General features: G+C 36.8%; 1 protein-coding gene across 2 annotated transcripts in view; it reads right to left on the bottom strand.

Moving 5' to 3' along the window:
* The window catches only part of kcc (solute carrier family 12 member kcc), a 341704-nt gene that overhangs the window by 185464 nt on the left and 133373 nt on the right, over positions 1 to 22867 (bottom strand). The window contains exon 1 of one of the 2 annotated variants that reach the window (XM_028303280.1): positions 1159 to 1259. The exons of the other annotated variant lie outside the window; for it this stretch is intronic. Within the exon in view, the coding sequence (XP_028159081.1) occupies positions 1159 to 1222 (64 nt within the window). The 5' untranslated portion in view covers positions 1223 to 1259. Of the gene's footprint in view, positions 1 to 1158; positions 1260 to 22867 lie in introns of those variants that run through there. 2 annotated transcript variants of the gene reach the window in all.

The following is a 22867-nucleotide window of genomic DNA, read 5'->3' as shown; positions in this document are numbered from 1 at the left end:
AAATAAGATAAAAATTTAAGATCATATTGATTTCATTGGTCAAATTTACAACGTTAGCTGAATTTCAGGCAAGCTAAGCCGCGGCAATAGCTAGTCTTAAATTTCGTACATAATTATGTGGCTTCACTGCATATATTATTTTTGTCCCAAATTAGTATTTTATACACAGTGTTAGTCTTCATAAAGTTTAATATGAGAATGGGTCTGGTTTCAGACACATTTTTATTAAAGGAAAAAATGATAAAAACTTTTGAGATTTTTTTATAGTTAACTTCAACTGGTTAACAATATCCTTCCTTTTCACCATACCTACTTTATAAAAATTTACAACAAACATTATTAACTGTTTGTTTTGCTGAATAAAGTCATTCTCTATCTTTTATCTTTGATATTGTCAGCATTATTATGATGAGTCACCTGAGCCAAAACTTAATCAAGGTAATGTGTTATTTTTTCGCACAATTTAATGTAAAATTAAATAATACCAGTTACGGAACACCTTAAATCGTAAATAACAACGATACAATGTAAGACTCATATACAATTAGTAGAAGATACAGTTTTAAACTAAAACTTCAGGGTCCTTTAAATTAAACCACAGCCAAAGAAAGGTTTTGTGTTAATAACGAGTTTGTTTGGTAGTTCCAACAGTATTATTGTAAAGTTTCAACTGAAAAGCTCATTTATTGGCTTGTTCTTAATATTCAAGTTCGAATAGTTTCGCAATTCAGTTAATTACAAAATATTTTAGGTGCAGTATGAAATGAGATTAATTGTCTGAAATCCTTTTTGTCTTTCGGGTGTTATTCAGTCTCGTTAACAAATTAAAATAGTGGAGTGAATACATTTTTAAGTGACCCCTATGGTAATACAGAACAGGAATTTTGTTTTCATAGGGTTCACTTAAAAATCAGGGATTGATGGTGAACATGGGCATGCTTTTAAAACTTTACATTATTTCGTACGCGTGGATCCCGATTTACCCCCTTAGGGGTGGAGTTTCGTAAAATCCTTTCTTAGCGGATGCCTACGTTATAACATCTATATGCATGCGAAATTTCAGCCCGGTCCGTCCAGTGGTTTGGGCTGTGCGTTGATAGATCACTATGTCAGTCAGTCAGTCAACTTTGAGTTATATGTATATATTTAGATGTGTACCTGTAGATATACTGGTATATCCATCTGGGGTCATCAGGGGCGTATCGCCACTATTGTCAAACATGGCGCTGGAGCAAATACGATGCTGGCACGATCACTTAACGATACACTTACTGAGTCACCACATCACTATAACACTATGCTTATAACCAATTATACTGTAATTATTCCAACAAAGTTTCAGACTGAAAAGTATTGATTTTCAAGTAGGTAATAATGACTGTATATAAATATTAATTTTATTTCGATTTGTCTAATATCTAGAATTTGTAATACTTGTCATTTTCTTGGGCTTATAATTTTATTGTAATGAATGTGACTAAACATGCAAGCGCTTTGGTTTTTCTGTAAGCTTATTATGTTGCTCATCGATAAATAAATAATAGGAGTAGCAATCTCTTAGATGAAAACCAGAAAAATGTCTATCTACCGTGTAGCTAGACAACATTCGATATCTTCTTCCTCACAATTTACAGGTTTTGAACTCGTAAAAAATACCAGTTGAAAACCTTTAGTAGGCATTACGTTCAGTTTGCCCTCCAAATTACATTCCGCCCTACAATTTCATTACTACGAGCCCCCGAGGATCTCTGTGATCATAAATCATGGGAAAATAGAGCCCTCGACCCTGTGCGCAGCAAAGGTTAGATGTTATTGCCACTAACTTAATTATTTATCTCGTTATAATATTATAAGAAAGTTTGAATTAACAATTGACAGTTTAAAAATTACTAGAATGTTCTATTGTTATTGTCATCATCAAGCTAGTTTTTAACACCACTGTCTCATGGCGCAATCTTCACTGGTCATCCAGTTCAAAATGGAATATCGTAACTTATTTTGTATGATTAACATTAATCGTTTTATGTAAGTAATAAGTTTATTCCACAATCCGTTTAAAAATTAAAACAATATTTTGTAGGCTTTTTATAAAGTCCTTTTTCCATGACCACTTTCACTTGCTGTATTTAAAGCACATACTTTTAACAATTTTACAGGTTTTTTATATTTCCTAGGCACATTCCTTCAGGTGTTTATTATTGCCCGATTTTTGTGCTGACTTCGCGAATTGAAACCCACGGCACGTCGAGTCGACCGTGGTGGTGGTTCGCCACTGGCACCCCCATACCACCACCGTGGTTCATTCCAGACAAGGAACATCGAAACAAATGGATTGGCTGCGATACGACTTTTTATTTTGCATTAAATTGATTAACAATTTCATTTGACGACCGCAATGAAATAGAACGAGTTTAGTAAATTATACTTTGGCATGCTATTTGTGCAGTTTTTGTATTTGACAAGTTTATCTAGAGACAGTTGAATTAGTTGCGAAAAAAATTATTAATAGAGAAAAAACTTAACCTTTTCTTATCCATCTACTCGTATGACTTTCGGTTCTTTAGATTTGATTGTTTGTTGTATTGAATAAGCTCTGAAAATACTGGACCGATTTGGAAAATTCCCACACCATAAGAATATATCACACAAAATAGGCGGTACAAAGTTCGCCGGGTCAACTAGACGTACCATGATCTTTCTAACAAGATACGATAACATTATCCAAATAAATACTAATTAGTAGTATTATACTTCATTTATATTCTATAGGTGACCACTTTGTTTACGAGCTACCATAGTTGTATGAATTGGTTTAATCGAACAGTTGTCTGAATTGGTTTAATCGAATAGATTAACGAGGCAGACAATCCACTTTGCAGAAAGTCTGGAAACTAGATGCATGATAGAAGTGAAACAGACTGACTGAATTTATTGCCGCACTTCTTCTCAGCACTTGCCAATAAATATTTGTCTCCAAAAGTAGTGTTGTGAACACAGATCACAGAAAAGGGAGATGTGACAAGGGGGCGGGGCCGGTGTCGCAGCGATATGCCCAAAAACAGAACACATTGCTCGTGACAGCAATGATGACAGCAGCGACGTCTTAATGTAAACAGTTTACATTGCTTGCGTAGTACTAAAGATTATTCGAACGAGTACTGACACCGCAGTGGATAATGAGTACATATTTTATTACTTTGTGTGTGTGAATTTCTAATGCGTCACTGAGTTTCGAACTCAGTGCATTAGTTGGCATCTCTCTATATCTCTATGGTTGCGTGTTCAATTAAATAATGGAATTTGTCTGCTGTTCCATTACCATTCTAAGCATTCGTGACTCCAGGTTGAAGCCTCGTGCGGCGACCGTGACCGCCCTTCGGCCCCGTCCTTGCTACTGTGTTATCTATCGATTACTGTAAATCCAGTGTGATTGTTGCAATCCACACGGTGATGGTCATCTGGGGGTAGGTCGAGGTTGACATGCATTTGTTTTGGTTTCATAAAATAGTCGAGTTTAGACCTTTATTCCTTGAGAACTGAGCTTGGTATTTATTTTTATCTCACATTGAAACAAAAGAAAGAAAGAAAGAAACATTTATTACGATGAACATCACTTAGGTAAAAGGACAGAGAACGTATACAGAAAAAAAGACAGAAATAGCACATAAATATTACAAGGAAATAAAAAGTGAACTGAGCAGTGCTATCCTGTCGCAACAGCGATGCCCATCGCAATGGGACTCCACTCAGCATATGCCGTGGCCCACGGTGGGGAAGGCCACGACGCTGGTTTTCAGTGGGCCCCACTTTGCATTGGATTTGTTCTTAACAGAAGGTTCAAACAGTTTTCAGAAACTGACTATGAACGATTCCGAACGAAGTTACTGATGCCTAAATTGTAAAAAAAAAAATCTATAATGTGCCCTAAGGCTTAATAGCTTGATATTTTGCCTTACCAGTTTCGGATATCAAAATACAAAACCATTAGGCCNTATAAAATGAAAAAAACTATTGTCTACTCACGGACATTGCCCGCGGGCGGCGTGACCGGAGGGAGCGGCGAGCGTTCGGCGAACGAACGAGCAATGTTCGGTTCGCGAGCGAACATCGAAGAAGACGATCCTGACGCACTCTCTTCAACGACTTTGCACTAAACTAAACGGTCTCAATATCATTGTTAATTTATACCGAATAGACAATTAATTGTATACAGTCCACTCTTTCATTTAATTAACTTCCACTACACTCACTATCGAAGTAACAACTATTGTCAATTGGTCAATGTCATCATTGCATTGCACTGATGGGATAGAAAAATAAACAAGCAAAACCTTATTCGTTAGCAAACGTCATATTTATTTAAATGTTAGCAGCACTATTTCTTGCACTGTTATGTTGGCAGGTTTGACTCTTACAGTACCTAGTGCAAGCGAAAACCGACACTAAGGTGACGAACCTTTTTATTCTGCGACTGTACCTATTCTTATAAGGAATCCTGAAAAGGACTGCTTGTTTTTTTTTCAAATGAACATCCAAATACTTAACTATCGTAAAAGTTGCAACTTTACTTGTTAAACAAGTATCAGCTTAAATTTCTTTATGCTACAGGTGCAGTTAACCCTTGGCTTGGAGTTTCAAATCTTTCATTGTTGTGGACCTTAAGGGAGCGACATAAGGTTGAAAATAAATGGCTGAAATATTGCTGTTTAAGGGTTAAACAGATTACCAGGTATCGCGTGTTCCAGCGCGACCGTGCCTTCCTACATAGCGAGATATTCGATAAACTGTATAAAATTACCTTCTTGGCTGGAAATATTTTACTGCTTTTGCCATAACGACGGGTAAAAACATAAAACATGGAGTCAGTGTGCAGAGTGTTCGTTTGATTTGCATATTATTGATCTTCAAACGTGTTAATTCACTTCGCTCCGATTTTCACCGGAAGGTTTCTGCTAAGGTTAGGAACTAAAGGTTTGGTCAAACCAACGCGATCACACGCGATCAGCCGGCGTGCAGCGATGGCGATCAATGCATTTAAGTCTGGTCGCCATCGCTGCACGCCGGCTGATCGCGTGTGATCGCGTTGGTTTGGCCGAACCTTAACTTCTTTAGGTCAGGGTTCATTCAAGAGCACTGTGGGTACAAAGGACTTTGAAAATCAGTTTCAAGAGTATATGTAAATACTTAGTAATCTATTAATTTTGGACGAAAACCTCGTTTTGTAGCCGACCTGTTGGAAGTTGATGGAAATGAAAACGTTTAATCTTGAGCTACAAACGAGTAGTAATCCTATTTGAGTGCAGCGAAAGAAAACATTTTTCACATCATGATTTTTTATGCAAAGTATCAGAGGTAAAAAGGTTAAGCCATAAAATTTAATGGCTGCTTTTCAGGATGTTCTAGAAGCAACCACAAATAACCATTTGTTATTTTATAACCACATTCAGACAGTTCTAACGAGCGAGGCATTGTAGACTTCGGAATAATAGACCTAGCGTTTGCCGTCGCTTTTTGAACGAAGCCCACATTTTCAAGCTAGCTAGTATTCCCTAGTGCATAGTTTACTATTGTAACTTTCCCTGAAAGAGCTGATTTAGCTGTTCAAATACTTACCTACTACACATTTTTATGTAGACAAATTAATTTCAAACAACACTTACCTTCTTTTGTGGGATTATCCTTTACAGTTTATTTTTGATTTAGGCTGAGTTGCACCACCTAACTATGACCGTAACTATAACGATAACCGGTGGTTTTTGTATGGAGTTTGACAGATTTTTGACATTTGTCAAAGTTAAAGTAAGATGGTGCAACCCAGCCTTAGACTTGGATACCTGACTGGCTTGTGTCAATCATCAAACTTCAGTAGGTATCTTAAATGATCATACAATATAAGGCAAAATGCCTATTTTGATCTCTGAGACAATAATAGATAGTAACATGTATGAAGGTATCATTTACCAATGTCTAAATTTTCAAACTTATTTAAAACTGCAAGCAAGCTTATGACAAGTGCGCCATAAAGTATACCTACTTTGAATGTTAAAATCCCGATAAATACAAATATAAGGTTTCCCCTTCGTATTTTCCTTCTATTTAAATACTAAATTGAGCAACAAACGGTTACTTAACTTCAAATTATTATGACGGAAAAGAAACAGTTACTGGCGAAACAAAATGGCCTCTGGAATTCTCGATGAAAAGCACTTTTATGTTGGAATTTGTAAATGCGACGAAGTTGGCAACTTCTGACTTAATAGGACTCTAAGATGTAGGAACAGAAGACATTACCGAGTTTCAGATAAAGTTCATTGCTGTTTGATGAATTTCCAACTAGTATCTACCTCGTGAATAACTTAAATTGATAGACTTTGTACCGACCTTTATTTTGTCTGTAGTACCTAGAATAGCTTGTTATACAAATACCATGAACAATTGCCACAGTAAGACATAAGGATGTGATTTCAATTTTAATGATATCACACACTCACCGTGTGAAGTGTCTGCAATAATAATGGTCCAACAATATCATCATCATCATCATCATTTCAGCCACAGGACGTCCACTGCTGAACATAGGCCTCCCCCAATGACTTCCACATCGCACGGTTGGTAGCGGCCTGCATCCAGCGCCTTCCCGCTACCTTTATCAGGTCGTCGGTCCACCTTGTGGGTGGACGTCCCACGCTGCGTTTTCCGGTACGTGCAATATGACATGTTATAATAATGTATTCTTAAGGATCAGGGGTGAGAGTGCTTTTTTAAAAGTAATGAGCGGCAGCCAGCAAATATCGATTTATTAAATAACCGAAACACTAATTCCACAAATCAAATTAACGTAATGAAGAAATATGCCTATGCCAGAAATAATGATCTAGGTCACAAATATCACAGTCCCTGAACCGAGAGAACGTCCGTCACAGCTAAGCGCTCGAGCAAAGTGTCGCGGTGCGCCGGCGCCGGCTGGTTTCTCGTGCCTTCCCACTCTAACACAGAATCGAACGATATGACGTCACGCTGACGTAGCGGGTGTTATTTCTAAGAGTATAGTTATTGTACTTAGCAATGACGCGTGCATTCTGAAAATAAAAATGATCAAACATTGGTTTGATCATTTCTTGACACGTTCACTGTCTAAATATTGATTTGATTGCATGGGGGTCCAACTCCCACCATTCCAGGTCCTATGGAATTCTGTGGTCCTGGGTTTGCTCTAACTTTAATTTCTGGGACTTCAATATTAAAACCTGCAATTTTTTTGAAGTGAAGTTTAAAAATGTTCGTCATACTTTAGCTGCTTCAAACTAGCATTAAGTAGGAAGTTGGACAGCTGGTAGAATCCAGAAAATTTTCCACTTGATCTCAGTTAAAAACATGATCTATGAATCAGTTCTAGTACTTCTGCAGTTACGAATGGTGATAATAATTATAATTCTTGAATCACTTATATTATAAATATCTACTCACAAAGTTATTGAAAATTTATTTTAAGTTTCATAGCTTTGAAAGATACATTTTTAATTACAGAACATGTGTGACAATTATCTTGTTTATCAACATGTCTTACCGATATTCGGCGTGTAAAATTAACACGTATTCTTCTAAACGGGTTCCTGCAAAATACAGTTCCTGCAATAAACGGGAAGTCTCCGTAGAAAAGAGCCCTTACCTATTTCTAAAGCAATGGTTCTCGATACATTTGAATAGAAAGACGATGCAAATATGGGCTGGGAGGCGCGGCCGTTGGATCAATAGGGGTGTGGCGGAGGCAAACTACCTTACTCTACACGTAAATGCAGCAGGCTCACGGTGGGTTAACCAGTTAAAAATGCTTTATCTGTAGGCCTAGGCATTGTTATAGGTAAGCTTTTATTGAGCCATTGCAGCATTGTATTGATTTTACACGATAAGCCCATAGTAAAAAAAATAAATCGTCGATACGCTTTATCATGGCGCACATCCGTTTTTTTACGTCGGAAAATGCTTTGGGACTCTCCCCGGCTACCCACTAAAGGCGGGGCCTACCCACTAACCCGACGGTTTCCACCAGAGCCCAAAAAATCGGAGCCGCGAGTTATTGTCCTAGTTGGACATTCGTTCGCAGCTCCGCCTCAGGCTAGAGGCTCGCTCGTGAGCTCGTGGCTTTGAGGGAACCCCCAATCATCTCCTCCAGTTGTTTTTATAGAGGTTTTCTCGCGGCCCTGGTACAACAGGACCCCCGGCCCGCCGTAGCAGGTTACGGTCTGCTCCATGCCGCTGCTCAGTCAGCTCTGCTGATCAGAGAAGTACCGAGAGCGGCCCTCCAAAGAATGGGACCGGGAAAACGCCCCGTCAGCCGCAACCTGTGGGTTTTTAAATGTGGCCCAGGCAAATGCCTCGACGGCCTCCGGCCCACTCAATTGTGGGTAACGGGTTGCCCGACAGGCCCGCTGAGTTGACGAGACCTGCCGCGCACAGGTGAGAAGTGAGCCGCCCGCGTGAACAGACCACGCGGACCATGCCCAGGGTGCACCACGAGGAGGTCCCTCACCATCGCACCTCTCATAGCGCGCATCCAAGCCCGGCTGGCCTAGCCTTCTTTTCACTGCCCACGCATGAAATTTAGTTTGTCACAGAGCGTTGCGAGCAATGATTTAAATTTCACCCTGTATAATGTAACCTGCCGTATGTATTTCTGCTGTGGTATTACAGACGTGTCAGCGTCAGCAAAAAAAGCGACAAAGCCATGAAGCAAGATTTGTCGCAGCCGCTATTGCATTTCGTATTTGCTAATAAATAATCTGATATGAATATAACGAATATAGTTCTACATAGGCAAGTTGGTATAGCATAAACATTAAAAGCGCTTTCACATTTAGGCGATTTAGCAGCGCGACAAACGCGCGACAGAAAGCGCTCTAAAACTTATTTTGATTCCTACGTGTATTGGGGGAGGCATATGTTTAGTAGTGGACGTCCTGTGGCTGAAATGATGATGATGATGTGTATTGAAAAACGAACCTAATGCATTAAGTTGTCTTATTGGTAATAGTATTAATAAAATTCATATTTTAATTTTATATTGTACCTAAACACGTTCATAGCTATCTAACTGTGAATACCATAACCATATTTCATAAAATATGTCTGTATTTTTGCCTTGAACTCGTGATCTTCTGATCAATTTCGTTGCGGATTAGATTTTCCCCGGGATCCCGGCTTCACAAGAGTTGGAAAGGGAATAAAAGGTTATTTTAAAAAATAAGTTAACAGTTAATGTGAAATTTGTTACTTAACTTAAAGTGTAATCAGAGTGTATATTATGTGTATGAGTCTATGTTATTACTTAGATGGCTTACAACTTACAAGCCGGTCGAGTTAACTGCGCACCAGGCAGTCGTGACGTCACATCGAAACTGGTTCGGACGGGGCGAATGCAGGGAGATGTGCAGGTAAGTAGGAAAAGTAGCATCCTAGACTGCATCTCACTTAACACCAGGTGCGATTGCGGTCAAATACCTGACTTGTCTAGCATAAAAAAATAAAAAAAGGAAGGAGATTGGAATTCCAGCGGGGTGCGCAGTTAGCTCGATTGAGTTGTATCTTTGTATTATATTATACTAGCTTTTACCCGCGGCTTCACCCGCGTGAAAATTAGTTTGTCACAGATCGTCATAAATTATAGCCTATATGTTATTCTGGGTTATAAACAATAATACTGTAAAGTTTCATCAAAATCCGTTCAGTAGTTTTTGCCTGAAAGAGTAACAAACATCCAGACTTCCAAACATTCGTATTTATAATATTAGTAGGAAGTAGGACAATACAATAAGAAATCCCAACTAATATTATAANTTTTTTTAGGCAACTAGCCTGATATGAATATCACGAATAAGTACAGTTCTGCATGCCTATGCAGAACTGTATGTCAACTTGCCTAAGTTGGTATAGCATAAACATCAAGAGCGTGACAGACGCGCTGCCGATAATATCATACTAATGAGACAGCGGATACATGCCTTCACATTATAAAAACGCCGCTGCCGCGTTGCAGTCGCGCTACTAAACGCCCTAATGTGAAAGCTCTCTAGAACTTATTTTGATTCCTACGTGTATTGGGGGAGGCATTATGTTTAGTAGTGGACGTCCTGTGGCTGAAATGATGATGATGATGATGATGTGTATTGAAAAACGAACCTAATGCATTAAGTTGTCTTATTGGTAATAGTATTAATAAAATTCATATTTTAATTTTATATTGTACCTAAACACGTTCATAGCTATCTAACTGTGAATACCATAACCATCTATATATTATATATCTATATATATAAAAGAAAGTCGTGTTAGTTACTCCACTTATAACTCAAGAACGGCTGAACCGATTTAGCTGAAAATTGTCAGGGAGGTAGTTTAGAGCCAGGAGAAGGACATAGGATACTTTTTATCCCGTTATAAATTAAAAAAATGTCTGCTTATTTATTGCCATTAAGGCGGAACAAAGTTCGCCGGGTCAGCTAGTATTTATATAAAAGAAAGTCGTGTTAGTTACTCCACTTATAACTCAAGAACGGCTGAACCGATTTAGCTGAAAATTGTCAGGGAGGTAGTTTAGAGCCAGGAGAAGGACATAGGATACTTTTTATCCCGTTCGAAATTAAAAAAAAATCTGCTTATTTATTGCCATTAAGGCGGAACAAAGTTCGCCGGGTCAGCTAGTATATATATAAAAGAAAGTCGTGTTAGTTACTCCACTTATAACTCAAGAACGGCTGAACCGATTTAGCTGAAAATTGTCAGGGAGGTAGTTTAGAGCCAGGAGAAGGACATAGGATACTTTTTATCCCGTTCGAAATTAAAAAAAAGTCTGCTTATTTATTGCCATTAAGGCGGAACAAAGTTCGCCGGGTCAGCTAGTATATAATATAAAAGAAAGTCGTGTTAGTTACTCCACTTATAACTCAAGAACGGCTGAACCGATTTAGCTGAAAATTGTCAGGGAGGTAGTTTAGAGCCAGGAGAAGGACATAGGATACTTTTTATCCCGTTCGAAATTAAAAAAAAGTCTGCTTATTTATTGCCATTAAGGCGGAACAAAGTTCGCCGGGTCAGCTAGTATATAATATAAAAGAAAGTCGTGTTAGTTACTCCACTTATAACTCAAGAACGGCTGAACCGATTTAGCTGAAAATTGTCAGGGAGGTAGTTTAGAGCCAGGAGAAGGACATAGGATACTTTTTATCCCGTTCGAAATTAAAAAAAAGTCTGCTTATTTATTGCCATTAAGGCGGAACAAAGTTCGCCGGGTCAGCTAGTATATAATATAAAAGAAAGTCGTGTTAGTTACTCCACTTATAACTCAAGAACGGCTGAACCGATTTAGCTGAAAATTGTCAGGGAGGTAGTTTAGAGCCAGGAGAAGGACATAGGATACTTTTTATCCCGTTCGAAATTAAAAAAAAGTCTGCTTATTTATTGCCATTAAGGCGGAACAAAGTTCGCCGGGTCAGCTAGTATATAATATAAAAGAAAGTCGTGTTAGTTACTCCACTTATAACTCAAGAACGGCTGAACCGATTTAGCTGAAAATTGTCAGGGAGGTAGTTTAGAGCCAGGAGAAGGACATAGGATACTTTTTATCCCGTTCGAAATTAAAAAAAAGTCTGCTTATTTATTGCCATTAAGGCGGAACAAAGTTCGCCGGGTCAGCTAGTATATTATATAAAAGAAAGTCGTGTTAGTTACTCCACTTATAACTCAAGAACGGCTGAACCGATTTAGCTGAAAATTGTCAGGGAGGTAGTTTAGAGCCAGGAGAAGGACATAGGATACTTTTTATCCCGTTCGAAATAAAAAAAAAGTCTGCTTATTTATTGCCATTAAGGCGGAACAAAGTTCGCCGGGTCTGCTATCTATATCTATTATATAAAAGAAAGTCGTGTTAGTTACTCCACTTATAACTCAAGAACGGCTGAACCGATTTAGCTCAAAATTGTCAGGGAGGTAGTTTAGAGCCAGGAGAAGGACATAGGATACTTTTTATCCCGTTATTTATTGCCATTAAGGCGGAACAAAGTTCGCCGGGTCTGCTATCTATATATATAAAAGAAAGTCGTGTTAGTTACTCCACTTATAACTCAAGAACGGCTGAACCGATTTAGCTGAAAATTGTCAGGGAGGTAGTTTAGAGCCAGGAGAAGGACATAGGATACTTTTTATCCCGTTCGAAATTAAAAAAAAGTCTGCTTATTTATTGCCATTAAGGCGGAACAAAGTTCGCCGGGTCTGCTAGTATTTCATAAAATATGTCTGTATTTTTGCCTTGAACTCGTGATCTTCTGATCAATTTCGTTGCGGATTAGATTTTCCCCTGGATTAAATCAGTCTTCATTGATTGAGTTTTGTGGCAGTGATCCCGGATTCACAAGAGTTGGAAAGGGAATAAATAAAAGGTTAGTTTAAAAAATAAGTTAACAGTTAATGTGAAAGGACAATGACCAAAAGTGGTCCAAATGTCCACCACTAATGAGACCTATATTGGATTATAGTCCATTAAATAGAGATTAACTTTCAGTATGGGATGAAAAAAAAATAAGCTGTCAGTAAAAAGTTATGACTGTTTGAAAAATTGTAATAGTTTATGCGCTAATCTCAGGAACTACTGGTCCGATTTGCAAAAATATTTTTGTTATGGATAGCCCATTTATCAAGGATGGTTTTAAGTTATATAACATCACCCTACAACCAATAGGGGCGGAGCAGTAAAGACAAATGTTGTAAAAATGGGAAATATTATTCAAACTATTTTCACGCGTACAAAGTCGTAGGCACAGCTAGTATTATAATTCATCTATAACCACGCACCAGTTGGAAAAAATACTATTTTACCCCTTTCGCATTATTCCAAGTATGCCAATATTGTTGTCTTTCTTCTAAGCTTTTTTTTTTCTTTTAGCGAGAACCTAACCGGCTTGCGAGATGATACGCGACATGGCATAACATGCATACGAGTAGATTAGTCCAAATAATGTGCGATGGATAGAATGATATCAAGAACATTTTTCGGATGAAAAGGTGAAAAACATGACTTTTCATTCAGTCATAACTTTTTACTGACAGCATATTTTTGATTGCGGTTTGGTTATAATGAATCAGTATTTAGTAGACTATTTTACTACATAGGTCTCGTTAGTGGTGGACATTTGGACCACACTCCATACATTTTTGGTCATTGTCCTTTGTTACTTAACTTAAAGTGTAATCAGAGTGTATAATATGTGTATGATTCTATGTTATTACTTAGATGGCTTACAAGCCGGTCGAGTTAACTGCGCACCAGGCAGTCGTGACGTCACATCGAAACTGGTTCGGACGGGGCGAACGCAGGGAGATGTGCAGGTAAGTAGGAAAAGTAGCATCCTAGACTGCATCTCACTTAACACCAGGTGCGATTGCGGTCAAATACCTGCCTTGTCTAGCATCCCAACTAATATTATAAATGCGAAAGTAACTCTGTCTGTCTGTCTGTCTGTCTGTTACGCTTTCCCGCTTAAACCTCGCAACCGATTTTGATGAAATTTGGCATAGAGATAGTTTGAGTCCCGGGAAAGAACATAGGATAGTTTTTATCCCGGTTTTTGAAACAGGGACGCGCGCGATAAAGTTTTTCTGTGACAGACAAAATTCCACGCGGGCGAAGCCGCGGGCGGAAAGCTAGTAAAAAAATAAAAAAAGGAAGGAGATTGGAATTCCAGCGGGGTGCGCAGTTAGCTCGATCGAGTTGTATGTTTGTATTATATTATACTAGCTTTTGCCCGCGGCTTCACCCGCGTGAAATTTAGTTTGTCACAGATCGTCATAAATTATAGCCTATATGTTATTCTGGGTTATAAACAATAATACTGTAAAGTTTCATCAAAATCCGTTCAGTATTTTTTGCCTGAAAGAGTAACAAACATCCAGACTTCCAAAATTTCGTATTTATAATATTAAGTAGGAAGTAGGACAATACAATAAGAAATAGAGGATAAATCTTAAATGTTCAGACTGAATTCAGCCAACTCACGGGATTGGCCCGGAGAGAATTGCTCAATGCAACTGAATCGAGTTAGAAATTTATGTTCGAAATATTTATTACTTGCATTTGTTGCAGTAAAACATCCTATTTCTCGATGGAAGACATTATGCCGATTGAAAATAAAAAGATTTATTAGTATGATTGTTTCCACTGAAGACGTGAACGGAAATGTTTTTTTATGCAGAACAAGGCAGAAAGCGCTGGACGCAGGCCGCTACTAACCGGGTAACATGGAAAGCATTGGGGGAGGCCTATGTTCAGCAGTGGACGTCCTATGGCTGAGATGATGAAGGCAGATATTTATGATGCCCGGAGTATGTTTTGTACTTCTCTTACTTTTTGTACTTCTTCTTTAAACAAAATGAAATTGCACGTAGATCAAGCTTTTGCTGTATCTAATTGAGAAGGAGGCTGACAAAGGTGACTGAGTTTCTTTAGCCACCTCTCAGCACCAGCCCTTATGTTGTCCCGAAGTAGTGGTAGAGCAAGGACAATTTGGGACAATTATAAGCGCCCTGGAAAGACCTAAGTACTAAATAAAAGATTTGACTTCACTCAGTAAGAACTAAAGTAATTTCAGTGTGTAGGTATTATACCTGTACTAAATATTTGTGTGTTAAATTATCTGAATTTACCGTTATTTAATGTTGAAGTCCCTCTCTGAAGTTTACCTGGACAGAAAAAAAAACATTAAATAAATTAAAAAATGCTCCAGGTGAATCAGCTTTATCTTTGGCTTTAACTTTTAAATAATCCAAAATTAGCGATTTGCGGTGTTACCTGACAAGATATTCTTGTCAAAATCATTTGTGTTGGAAATAGTTATGAGAAGTAATCAGGCGCTATTGAAATTAAGTCCCTCCTTATGTTGTCTTAATAACACCACAGATACATTTAAGATTTCAGTAGCCGCAGCATCTATTAAAGTTTATCAAATAAATAAATACAATTTTAAAGAGATAAATGGAGTAAAATTATTTTTTCTCTACATTCATAATGGTTCAAGCGTTACCGAAGTTAACTTCTAACAATAATATTTACAAACCGATTACACCTTTTATTTATCAAGTAGGCGTATCAAGGATGTTTGATAGGTATAATTAATTTAAAGTAACATATAAAAACATAAATATTTAATTACTGTTTTGATAAAATTTAGTATTCAAGGTAATATTTGGCTAGCGTCATGGAAGAAAAAATACAGTTGTTTAAAAACAGTTAAACTATTACCCACGTACTACTTAGCTGTCTTAATACCATGATTATTGATCCCAAATTGGCCAACTATGCTATTGATTGAACCTAATATATAACTCAAAGGTGACTGACTGACTGACATATAGTGATCTATCAACGCACAGTCCAAACCACTGGACGGATCGGGCTGGGCATGCAGGTAGATCCGCTAAGTTTAAGTACTCGTATTTCTGATTTTTATTACGTAAATACCAAACTATTTTGGAATAGGCACTTCAGTTGTTTTGGTGCTCTCAATACGGAGTCTAGTTTTTATTTGCACTAGCTGAGCCCACGACTTCGTACGCGTGAAAATGTCTGTGAATAATATTTCCCGTTTGTGCAACATTTTTCTTTACTGCTCCGCCCCTATTGGCTGTAGGGTGATGTTATATAGCCTAAAGCCTTCCTCGATAAATGGGCTATCCAATACAAAAACATTTTTTCAAATCGGACCAGTAGTTCCTGAGATAAGCGCGTTTAAATAAACAAACAAACACTTCTGCTTTATAATATTACAGCAGAGATTAATTAAGCAGTCTTTCGAAAGATAGTTGTTTGTGCAAGCTTAAAATAGATTGTGGAATATTTTAGAGAAACACTTATCTCATAAAATCCAATGAAAGTTGCTCATTTCATTACCATTTTCTCTCTTAGGGTGTATTCATGTGGTGCAATGTGCATATTTATTATGGTTTTGGTTGCACTGAATACAAACTGCACTGTCTGGGCCACCAAGATACAGGCTATGCCTAGTTTGGGGCCCACTGTTATTGATAATACACCTTGCCTTTTTTTAACTTTTATTGTTAACACATCTTGCTTTTATTCTTTTGTAATGCAAAATGTAAAATTTGCCTATTTAAATAAATACTTTTTTCTTTTTCATTTTCATTTTATTTCTTTTTCTTGATGACGATTTGTAAGCACTATTTAATAGTCCATACAATTATTTGCTATTAAGTTTCTTTATAGAAACGTTTGACTTTGACTGGGTTTCCCTTTCATATGGACGCGTCCTTACCACATCATTCGCGTATCGACCTAGTAACATTGAATTACCTAATTGACACAGAAATTTGTTTATTTTCTCCGGTGTTTTTCCGATGAACAAGAAGGCTATTCAAGGATTGGTGCGTAGTTTGGGTGGATGTTATTGAGAGTCACCTTGTTTATTTGTGCTCAGCTTTTCTGCTGCTTATTCTATGCGTACATATTTTAAGGAACTGAAAAAATAATTGTAAAGTAGGTTAGGTAGTGCACCGGCTAAAGGGTTAGCCTCATTCTTTTAGTTCGATGGCTCTACGTTCGACTTTCAAGACTAAAGATTCGGCCAAACCAACGCCTGCGCCCTGCGTGCGCGATGGCGATGGCGATCCTATTGATTTCTACTGATCGCCATCGCCATCAACATAGCGCACTCAGGCTGCAAGCCTTGGTTTGGCCGAACCTTAACAAATAATATTGGATTATCTCTACTACACTCGGCATCAAATAAATCGCACCTCCCGTGACAAGCACTTATCAAACGTTTGCATCCCCACTTCCCACCAACATTGGTACCATTTGAAAGCCTAGTTCTAAACTTCATTTCATTAAAGGAAAGGTTTTTACCCCAAAAATGTATCTTTACAAGGATCCAGAGTCACTTCTTCAAAAAATAGGTAGTTACGCTATAGCCATTTTTTATGACTATAAAACTGTTAAGTTGGGATTAATCGCTATCCATCTGTTAAAGAGGATACGTGAGATCTTTATTTGGTTTNGATGTTAATCATTTATTTAGAAATGAAATGTACTTTTCTTTAAGGATATTTATTGGGCTTTCAAATAACACCAATATTGTTGGGGTACCATGATTGTGTCAGAAGAAAATCTTGAAAGTTCGCGTCGCGGAAGGTGCGGTTTATTTGATGTTGAGTGTAGATTGTTCGAAGTTAATTAAGATTTTATGTCGGTACGATTGAGTTGTTACCTTTTTCTAATGACAGCATATGAAGTCTGACAACAAGGTTGTGTCGAGTTCACATGATAACAGATATAAGAGGAACATTTTCCTTCATCATCATCATCATCATTTCAGCCATAGGATGTCCGCTGCTAAACATAGGCCTCCCCCAAATGATTGCCCTAATGGCCGGTTGGTAGCGGCCTGCATCCAGCGTCTTCCTGCTACCTTCATGAGGTCGTCGGTTCACCTTGTAGGTGGACGTCCTACGCTGCGCTTTCCGGTACGTGGCCTCCACTCCAGAACCTTACTGCCCTATCAGCCATCAGTTCTGCGTACTATGGGCCCTTCCCATTGCAAATTCATGTTTTACAAACCAAACAAACTTCATTTTTTTTACAGTAGTAGATTTAGATTTGAATCGTGAGAATATTCAGCAAACTTGGCACCACTGAACACTCAAAAACCAATCCAAGCCACTTGGCACAAGCCTTGCGAAATGCTTAATCTACCCATTAGTATCAGTGAAGTTCTATAGCTCGAATCTATATCCCATACATTTTTCAATAGTTTAAAGTAGGTACTTCTGAATAATCAAGATACATCAAGCTAGCATTGCAGGCTCTTATGTAGTTGTAACAGTTGCTATTTTTGTTAATTTTTACTTGGAGCAGTCCGTATTTTTTAATCTTGAACTACTTAGCTGTTGTGCCTGCGACTTCGTACGCGTGAAGAACATTTATCGCCTAGGGTTATACAGTACAGATTTTTTGCACTCAAAAGTGGTTTTGACTAACGCCCTTGGTTAAAACCACTTTTGACTGGAAAAAGCACTCAAAAGTGATATTGACCAAGGGCGTCTGATTTTTGCAGCCAAAAGTGGTTTTGAACGATTAAGAGTTTTGACTGTAACATACAGGGTGTCCCAGAATGGGCAAATCATACTGATACGGGAGGTAGCTCTACATTATGTAATAATATCCCAAAAAAATATGAAAAAAATTTTTGAGTTCGGATTTTTTTTTAAATAAAGTGGTCTAAACTCGAAATCTAGTTATTATTTTCAAAAGTTTGTTTACAGATAAACGAAGCGATCATGCACAATTAATATTAGTAAGAAAAAAGTACAAATAAACTCTAAACGCAGCAATTATAGCCAGATACTTAGGCAAAGCTGATTTATTTTCACTTATAAAAAATATTTTTTTTGTTTTCTTATGCGCTTTATTTTTTTCATATTTTTTTGGGATAGTTCATTAGTAGAGCTACCTCCCCTATCAGTTTGATTCACCCATTCTGGGACAACCTGTATAGATAAAGATTAGATAGCGCCATGAAACATGACGAAAAACAATACAGGTAGGTAACTATTAAGTAATCGATGACTTATACCATTATTATTCTGTGCTTATACATAAGAACAGCAACTTGTAAACAGCTTATTACATAGTTGCAAATCCTTGTATTCTAGTTGTTATTGAGTATCAATTACCTAACAGGATAATATCGTTTGGGGCTGATTTACATGTTACACTTTTAATACTATGTCATGGGAGTTGTAAACGCCAGTTAGTAATGACCTTTTTTCCTTGTATGTAGGTATAATATGAGTAATTCTGAGGTGCCATTGACCGATATTGATTGAACTGTCTTGATCATCAACGTGCTGTGTTGTCTTTGGTAATACAGGGTGTGATGAAATAAATGTCATAGGTAGAAAAATAAAAGATAAAGGGGTTATCGAGAGAGGTTAAAATAAAGTTCGACACGCCTTCGTAACAATCGTCTTATTCGCCGTTACTTCCATTCAATTACATATTTATCTATATTAATATTATAACAAGGAAAGATTTGATTCTTTGAAGGGAATAGGCCCCAAAACTACTGGACCGATTTAAAAAAATCTTTCACCATTATTATTCTAACTGTACATACGTAGGTTACGCTGACTGTACGAAGTTAGCCGGGTCAGCTAGTTTTTTTATGGAAGTAATTTCTTTCTTTATTGTGTATCATGACTGTATTTAACTAGGTACCTACATTACGTTTTAAAGTGCACTCCATTACACCTGAAATACTTTTCTTTGCAAAATACACAGAATAAACCTATGTAGAGGGTCATGGTCGGTTAAAGTTCGAGAATCGAGATTCTGCTGACTTTGTTTCATTTTATATTGCGCAACATTTTATTTTGGAACGTTTTTTGTCTCGCATTCTTCGTTCTCATCAAAAATCTAAAATAAGAAACATTTTTTCTCATAATTAAGAACCGGTACAACTAGATACCGGATAAATCCAGTTTGATCCAAATACACAATCATTTGTCAAACCACTTTGAATAGATGTAGATGATTCATGTTCACATTGATAGGCTAACTGTTTATGTGTTGAGGTAAGTTCTTTCGTTATGTATTTATAATTTATGTATATGAGTAGATTAATGTGTGCTTACCATGAGTTCAAGTTAGGTGGGTTCGCTAGCATCGATAGCGATTGCAATAAATTCGATTGTAAAAAAATTACATTAAAATGTATGACAGATTGTACAGCGCCTCTAGCACCCACTTTCGAGAACTGAAAATCTTCATAGATTTTTTTTACGCAGTCACTAGCGAACATGCCTAACGTAAACTCATGGTAAGCACACAGGTTGTAGTCTCATATAGTGGAGGTGCGTATTACAATAACCTACTTCCTACTAATATTATAAAGGCGAAAGTTTGGATGTCTGGATGTCATGATGTCTGGATGTTTGTTACTCTTTCACGCAACAACTACTGAACGGATTTTGCTGAAACTTTACATTATTATTGTTTATAACCCATGTAAGCTATAATTTATGATAATATGAGACAAATAAATTTCAATAAATAAATAAGACGTGTCTAAAAAGCGCCATCTATCGTCATTGGTTAAAATCTACAGCGCTGGACAAACTACTGTTCTTGACTTTCGTAAATATTCTTGCGGGGGAAGCCGTGAAACGCCATCTATCAACATGATATCTAACGGGGTCCACGCGTACGAAGTCAGGGGCGGCCGCTAGTCTTAAATAAATATGTACCATCCTAGACTGCATCTCACTTAACACTAGGTGCGATTGCGGTCAAATACCTGCCTTGTTATGCATAAAAAATGTCGTCTGTCCATTCGCGCGGACTTGGCATCTTAAACAATGTTACGCAGTTTCGCACGTTCGTTCGAGGGTGGTACTTACGATATTATTTTAACAAAGTAAACGTTTTTGTCACGTGTTGATAAGGTACATTAAATTACAAGATAGTTATGTACAGTATGCTCGATTTCTACTACTCTAACTCGAATCACGCAAATATAAACCTACTTCTCACCACTATGTCTGACTAGACAAGACTTTGCGATGCCATTTTGATGCTAGAGAGTATAAATAATTATGATAAATTATAGTAAACAAAAGAATGAGTAATTGTCGTAATTTTTTTTTTAAATATTAGTGTCTATACTTTTTCATCATAATATTAGCATAGATTACGTAAAATGCTGAAGTAGGTATCTATTGAGATTTTCTGGTTATTAAAAATAGCCTGAACGATATCGCCATGAAGAAACAGTCTCCAAACTCATTGTTTTTCAACGGCATTCCATTGAAGATTGCGTCAAGTAGGTAGGTACTTACTGTCGTCGATCGCGCCTTCTGCTCCTAATCGTTGACAATTATTCTTTATCAATTTTGATTACATGTGTGTCGTTGCGACCTAAATAGAATTTATTTATACTTGCTTTCGATGTTTTTATCATTTCATTTGTTTTAAAGTGACACAAAAGATTCCCGATTTTATAGTATTTTTGTTTTATTACGTCAGTCATATACAGGTTGTGCATAAAATGAAGGAGTTCAAAAATCTCAATTTTCTTCATAAAGTGTTTCAGTTGATGAAGTACAATATTCTTGTGTAATTTTTGTCATTTAAATTGCCTTCATTATACATAATGCCTTTGACTATTTTTTATCTTTCGTCAACAGAAAAGTAGTCAGGAGTCAGGATCATCAATTAGTATACTTTTTTATTAATAAAATAATATTTGCGTAAAACTGATATTTAAACTCCCTCGAGCTGTATTATAGTGTATTAGGATCAATAAATTAAGAAAAATAAAAACCTAACTTATCTTTACGTTTACTGCGAATTGACTGTACTTATCTATCAGCAGAACAATAAACATCAACTTTAGAAAATAACAAGAATCTTGGAAATTAATGATACCTACATCTTACAATAAAACTTTAGGTCTTATTACGAAGCAATAGGCGTTATTTACGCTGACAAAACTTGGCCAGTAAAATTTAAATGTCTTTACGTCATAAAAGTGTTTCAATTATGCCAATTAAAACACTTTTATGACGCAAAGGCGGTGGATAATAGTTTGAGTATATTTTAATAAAGCGTGGAGTAGAACATTAGAACCAATTCATTTTAGGGTGCTTTTGATTTGAATCTTACAAGTCTTACTAATATTATAAATGCGAAAGTTTGGATGTCTGGATGTTACTCTTTCACACAAAAACTACTGAACAGATTTTGATGAAATTTTACGGTATTATTGTTTATAACCCAGAATAACATGTAGGCTATAAGTTATGACGATCTGTGACAAACTAAATTTCACGTGGGTGAAGTCGCGGGCAAAAGCTATGAACCCCAAATCCCATCCAGATAGACCAGATCAATGTTAAAAATCATCCAAATTGGTTTAGCTTGAAAATCCTCGCGTGCCGCTCCCATAACTCAGACACTGTGAGTTAAGCACTAAACCTATAGACAGATAAGAAGGCAGACAATGTAAGTACCTATTAATTTCGTAGTATTGGCATGGGTTTTCCGCGTTATCAAACCCACTGTAGATTTGTCTAGACAAACTAAGTGATCTTATTAACAAATACATTAAGTTAAATTTCAGTGTAAATACACTGTAATCAATGTTTGATGGGGCAAAGGCTATCGCCTATTATCATTCATTAGGTATATTGAAATATGTATTACCTTTTGGTCATGTTTGAGTTGTAAAAAGATTAAGAACTTAACATTATAGTAGTCAGACTATTTTTTTGTTGGCCAAATTACACCTTTTTTTTACATAATCATAAGATTCTAGTCGATTTCAGTCTGTACATAATATGAATAACATTGTTTAATTGTAGATAAAGTAAATAAGTTTTAAGAATCCAAATCTTCCGCTAATTAATGAGCCTATTTGTTAATGGAATATCTTTTGTTGAAAATAAATATTTTTGTTGAATTTATTTATTTATTTAATGATGTTTGGTTTAAAACTAGTTTTTAAGATGCAAAAAATAAGATTATTAGTAAACTCACCGACCTCTAACTTGATAGATGTGGATGACTAAAATGTAGAGTTTGAATGGAATGCAAAATATCACTTACGAGTAACAGTGCATAAAGTAGGCACTGTAATATGCTTCATCATAATCCATATAGGACATACATGTCGTAAATAATTTTAAGTTTTAGGTATAATACTGTGGGAATGAAAAGACGAATAAAATACATCTTAAATCTTAGGTTAATGATGCGACAGAGAAATTAACAAATAAACGATCATGAGCGAAATTAGTGACAGGTCAATAA

The sequence above is a fragment of the Ostrinia furnacalis genome, unplaced genomic scaffold, assembly GCF_004193835.3.
Source record: "Ostrinia furnacalis isolate ACB-3 unplaced genomic scaffold, ASM419383v2 OfSCF1226, whole genome shotgun sequence".
Lineage (NCBI taxonomy): Eukaryota > Metazoa > Arthropoda > Insecta > Lepidoptera > Crambidae > Ostrinia > Ostrinia furnacalis.
Note: the sequence above shows the minus strand (reverse complement) of the source record. Positions and strands in the feature narration are given on the sequence as shown.